The following is a 5,781-nucleotide window of genomic DNA, read 5'->3' on the forward strand; positions in this document are numbered from 1 at the left end:
TAATAAAAGTACTTGAACACTAAAAATTACATAAACTATAATCCGATCTTCTATTATAATATTGTCTTTTTTTTGGTATCATTGTATAAACTAATTTATCTTACATTTTTTATTATTAAAAAAGGAATTTTTACCACATTGAATATTCAAAATTTTCTTTTTTAAAAGGAGTGAATTACTTTTGATAGCACAGGAAGTACCTTTTTCTCTCAATCAACGCACGTTCTCTCCAATCATGCCACATTTTCAATTAAAAAAAAAAAATCATACCACGTTTTTCTAGAAATTATTTTTAGTTTGAAAATAAAAATAGTGTTTTAGTTAAATATTGATGTTTAAAATATATAACAGTATTATGAATGTGAAAAAATATGTTTAAGTTGGCCAGAATATTAACGCGTGTCCAATATATACCTTGCGTTTTACCGGAATGATGATACGTATCAAACACACACCCTGGCATCCTACAAAATGTCAACATTTTAGCCAACACGTAAAATGTACGTTGGACAAGTTTTTTACACATTCATAATAATACAATTCAAATATTAATATTCAACAAAAATATTATCTTCATTTCTATATTAAAAATAATTTTTTTCTTTTTTTTTTGCAAATATGATTACTGTTTCAAATTATAAAAAAATTTAGGTAATTAATATTTTTTATTTTGTCTTAATTAATTCTCTTTTAATACGGGCTTCCTCCTCCCCTCCCTATTTTCCATAATCTTTGACACCAGTCACCAGTCACCAATCAAGAACCTTCTTCCCCACCTTTTAATTTCGAAAAACACACTAATCCTTTGCTCCCCTCTCACACTTCCTCCCCCACACCATATCATGGACAAGGTTCCTCTTCTTATTCTTACTTTGGCATTGGCGTTTATGTGCTTCAAATGCGAGAGTGCACCACAAAATGATACACACGCACTCACCAAATTCCGCCTCCAAACCGACGCACACGCCTCTCTCCTAACAAATTGGACAGGCGCCGATGCTTGCGCCGCGGCCTCCGCTTGGCGCGGCGTCGAGTGCTCCCCAAACGGCAGAGTGGTGGCACTCTCCCTCCCTTCCCTCAATCTCCGAGGCCCCATCCATTCCCTTTCATTACTCTCCTACCTCCGATTCCTTGATCTCCACGACAATCGCCTAAACGGCACCGTTTCCACTCTTTGCAACTGCACCGACCTCGAACTCCTCTATCTCTCCGGCAACGACTTTTCCGGCGAGGTTCCTCTGGAGATTTCCTCCCTCAGGCTCCTCGTGAGGCTTGACATCTCCGATAACAACCTCCGAGGACCGGTTCCCAAGGAAATTTCAAGTTTAACTCACCTCCTCACGCTCCGCCTCCAGAACAACGCTCTTTCAGGCGAAGTCCCCGATTTCTCTTCTTTCCTCGTTAACCTCAAGGAGCTCAACATAACCAATAACGAACTCGTCGGACACTTACCGAATTCCATGCTCAACAGGTTTGGTATTGCAAGCTTCGCTGGGAATGGCGCACTTTGTGGTGATTCACCACTGCCAAAATGTTCCTCCACCGAGACTCCTTCTCCTTCGTCCTCTTCTGATAACAAAACTGTTCCTTCAAACCCGAGCGTTATACCGAAAACAAGTAGCGTAGTCGCAGTTCCGAAGAACCCACCATCACGGAAAGGTTTAAGTCCGGGGGTGATCGTGGCAATTGTAGTGGCGGTTTGCGTGGTGTTTCTTGTGGTTGTCTCTTTCACCGTGGCGCACTGCTGCGCCGGTGGGAGAACCTCAAACTCAATGGTGGGGCTGTCCTACACAAAACTTCATTTTTACTCGCATACACTACTGCATGCGTATTGTATACATATTCAATTATACATACATGTGCGTCGTACTGTGATTTTAAAAATCGGTTTCTAATTTTCTCCCATTTCAAATGAGAAAAGCTCGAGGCCGTTAATTTTTTATTTATACTGGCCAGTATTATATTTATACTACTATTTTACGGATGTATTTAGACTTTTCTTTCTATATCAATAAATTTGTGGACTGATTATTGACTGAAAACAATAATTTGTGTATGTTATTTGGCCTAAAATAATAAGTTGTGCTGATACAGTAAACATTGTTGATTTTAAATTTCTTAAAATTGCGATATTTGTGTATGTTATTTAATACTTGTATTAGTATTTATGCAATGTATATAGGTTGGGAGTGAAAGCGGCAAGAGGAAGAGTGAGAGCAGCTACGGGAGCGAGAAGAAGGTGTACGCTAGTGGCAGCGGGGCAGAAAGGGACAGTGATGGAACGGTGGACACTGAGCGGAGCAGGCTGGTGTTCTTCGACAGGAGAAGCCAGTTTGAGCTGGAGGATCTGCTTCGCGCATCGGCAGAGATGCTAGGGAAGGGGAGCTTGGGGACTGTGTATAGGGCGGTGCTGGATGACGGGTGCACGGTGGCGGTGAAGAGGCTGAAGGATGCGAACCCTTGTGAGAGGAGCGAGTTTGAGCAGTACATGGATGTTGTGGGGAAGATGAAGCACCCAAACATTGCGAGGCTCAGAGCGTTTTACTATGCCAAGGAAGAAAAGCTTCTTGTCTATGATTATCTTCCCAATGGAAGCTTGCATACACTTCTTCATGGTTAGTATAAGTTTTTCTCAATTATGCTTCCCTAATGCCTCTTCCATTGGGTTTAGTTTTAGTTAGGTTAGCTTATTTTAAATTTGTTCAACATGGTAATGGTGTATATGGACAGGGAACCGTGGAGCAGGAAGAATCCCATTAGATTGGACGACAAGAATAAGCCTGGTGTTAGGAGCAGCCAGAGGACTAGCTCGCATTCATGCAGAGTACAGTGCTGCCAAGATCCCTCACGGCAACATCAAATCTTCCAACGTCCTTCTCGACAAGAACGGCGCTGCATGCATCTCCGACTTCGGCCTCTTCCTCCTCCTTAATCCCGTCCACGCCGTAGCCAAGTTGGGCGATTACAAAGCACCGGAGCAATCAGAACACAAGAAACTTTCCCAGCAAGCCGATGTCTACAGCTTCGGCGTCTTGATCTTGGAGGTTCTAACTGGCAAAGCACCGTCTCATCAGCATCCTTCCATGCCGCGGCCTCGGACGGAGTTGGAGGAACCACACTTGGATCTTCCCAAATGGGTTCGTTCCCTTGTGAAGGATAGTGAGGAGTGGAACGCGGAGGTGTTTGATCAGGAACTGCTGAGGTACAAGAACATTGAGGATGAGCTTCTCGCCATGATGAATGTGGGGTTGGTTTGTACGGAATTGGAGCCTGAGAAGAGGCCAACTACGTTGGAAGTTGTGAAGATGATTGAGGATATCAGGGTGGAACAATCGCCTCTTGTGGAGGATTTTGATGAGTCGCGCAATTCGCTTTCGCCTTCCATTCCCACAACTGAAGATGGCATGGCCTAGCTTAATAATGCTTACTCTCTCCATTTCAAGATATCTGTCATTTTGAAGAAGCCATATATTTATAACTTTGTATTCGGATACAATTTGTATCATAATACACCGACTTATAAATGTATCCAATGTTTGAAGTGATAGTAACAATGGGATTGGGGAGTATCTGAGTATCCCTTGATGAATCTGATTGTTCATTTCTGCACTGGTTCCTCTGTTCTCGGGTTGCATTATTATCTGCCTATTGTCACTTGTTGTACTGGGTGATACTTCAAATAATTGTGTTAATTATTGTTGTTATTAATTTCTTTGTGTAATTTATGCGCTTAGTCATGAAATGTTATCTATTACTGCTTGTATGCAGCTAGTAAGTAGAGTCTGATATTTTTTTTGCAGCTAACTTAGAGTATGTGGTGATATTTATTAGTTGAATTCTAGATGCACATTTTGGGGTTTATGCTAAAGCGGATCTTGAGACATAACTAGTCTCTTGTATCAACTGGCCCCACTTGCAGTTGAGATTCTCGTAAAGTATGCAGTGACTGTTTTATAATGCAAAGTAAATCGATGAGCAGTGAAAAAATAGATTTTAAGAGGAAAAACAAACGAAACAAAGACAGACAAGGTGAGTGGTGTGTGTCGGCATGCCGGATAAAATTTAGGGAACTACTCTCATGAAGATGCCAAAAACATCTTTTCATGATGATCCTTGTTTAAAAAATGTAATTTATTTATTTAGCAACATTTTAAATAAAGATAACACTTTTACTTCAAATAAAATCAATGATGATCTAATGGTTAAAATGATGTATCTTCACATAATGATAATCATTAAATCTTTATTAGAGTAGCTACCTAAAATTTAACCTTTTAAGAATAAAAATGTTTTATGTAAGGTAGAAATTTACTTGCAATCGACTTCACATGAAGTTATTTTTAGATGAATGACACGTGTTATCATTTGATTTTAAAAAAATTAGTTTATTTTATATAAATAATTTAATTAAAAAATCAATTGATATATAATTTTCTTTAAAAACAAATTGACTAATTTAAATTGAGAAATTGTAGTTAATTATTTATTATATAATTTTTTTTAACTAAAATTATAATTAAAAATTATTAAAAAAATAAAATTATCTAGTATATTGGACCAGCTCAATATTAATAAAATTTTTTATTTCTATTATAAAATATAAAAAAAAATTTAATTCTCAAACAAAAATCATGTTATTTTTTAGGATATAATTTTTTTTTATTATGTTTTCATAAAGTTTGCACAAAATTCACCTATCACATTGACTAAACTTATTTATTTATGTAAAGTTTGTTTATGGACTCAACAAACTTGTTTACATTTTAATACGACTTGAATTGTATTGGTATATTTTTATTTTTTAATCAATTTAAATTTATTTAAATAATTAGAATTTAAATTATAAAATTTGTATTAGTTTGTAATTTAAAATTTAAATAGATATAATTTAAATTAATGATTTATAAAATTATATGTACTTGTATTATTGTATTCATATGATTAATTATATTTATTCAATTTTTAAAAAAAAACTAACGGTTGTTAATTTTTAACTAACAAATAAATACACTTATATTATTTTTAAATTAAAAATTTTTAAATAAATATACTCTTATTATTTTAATTTTTTAATTTAAATAAACATATTCGTATTATTTTAAATAAAATTTAAAATTAATATAAGTATGTTTATTTAAAATTTTAAATTTTAATATTTTAAATAAACATATTCTTATTATTTTAAAATTTTTTAAATTTAAATAAACGTACTCATATTATTTTAAATAAGTATATTCTTTTAATTTGAAAATAATATGAATATATTTAAATAAAAAAATTAACCATCGTTTATTTTTTTAAATTGAATAAATATAATTAATTATATCAATAAATACATACAATATTATAAATCATTAATTTAAATTATATCTATTTAAATTTTAAATTACAAACTAATACAAATTTTATAATTTAAAAAACTAATTATTTAAATAAAATTAAATTGATTAAAAAATAAAAATATACTAATACAAATTCAAATAGTATTACAACGTAAATAAGTTTGTTGAGTCTATAAACAAACTTTAGGTAAATAAATAAGTTTAGTCAATGTGATGGGAGAATTTTATGCAAACTTTATGAAAACACAATAAAAAAATTAAATCCTAAAAGATAACATGATTTTTTTTAGAATTAATTTTTTTATATTTTATAATAAAAAAACCTGATTAACATTAAGCTGGTCCAATATATTAGATAATTTTATTTTTTAATTATAATTTTGGTTAAAAAAATATATTAGATAATTTTATTTTTTTAATTATAATTTTGGTTAAAAAA

The 5,781-nt window shown here is 33.4% G+C and overlaps 1 protein-coding gene across 1 annotated transcript; it reads left to right on the forward strand.

Annotated features, from left to right (window-relative positions):
- The first annotated feature begins 745 nt into the window (after positions 1-745).
- Positions 746-3,767, forward strand: LOC107648784 (leucine-rich repeat receptor-like protein kinase PXC1). The gene is made up of 3 exons (XM_016352602.3): positions 746-1,775; positions 2,183-2,615; positions 2,731-3,767. The coding sequence occupies exons 1-3, from the start codon at positions 843-845 to the stop codon at positions 3,411-3,413; spliced, it is 2,049 nt and encodes a 682-aa protein (XP_016208088.1). The 5' UTR covers positions 746-842; the 3' UTR covers positions 3,414-3,767.
- Positions 3,768-5,781: the final 2,014 nt, after the last annotated feature.

This window comes from Arachis ipaensis, chromosome B6 (genome assembly GCF_059453495.1).
Source record: "Arachis ipaensis isolate K30076 ecotype BB chromosome B6, ASM5945349v1, whole genome shotgun sequence".
Lineage (NCBI taxonomy): Eukaryota > Viridiplantae > Streptophyta > Magnoliopsida > Fabales > Fabaceae > Arachis > Arachis ipaensis.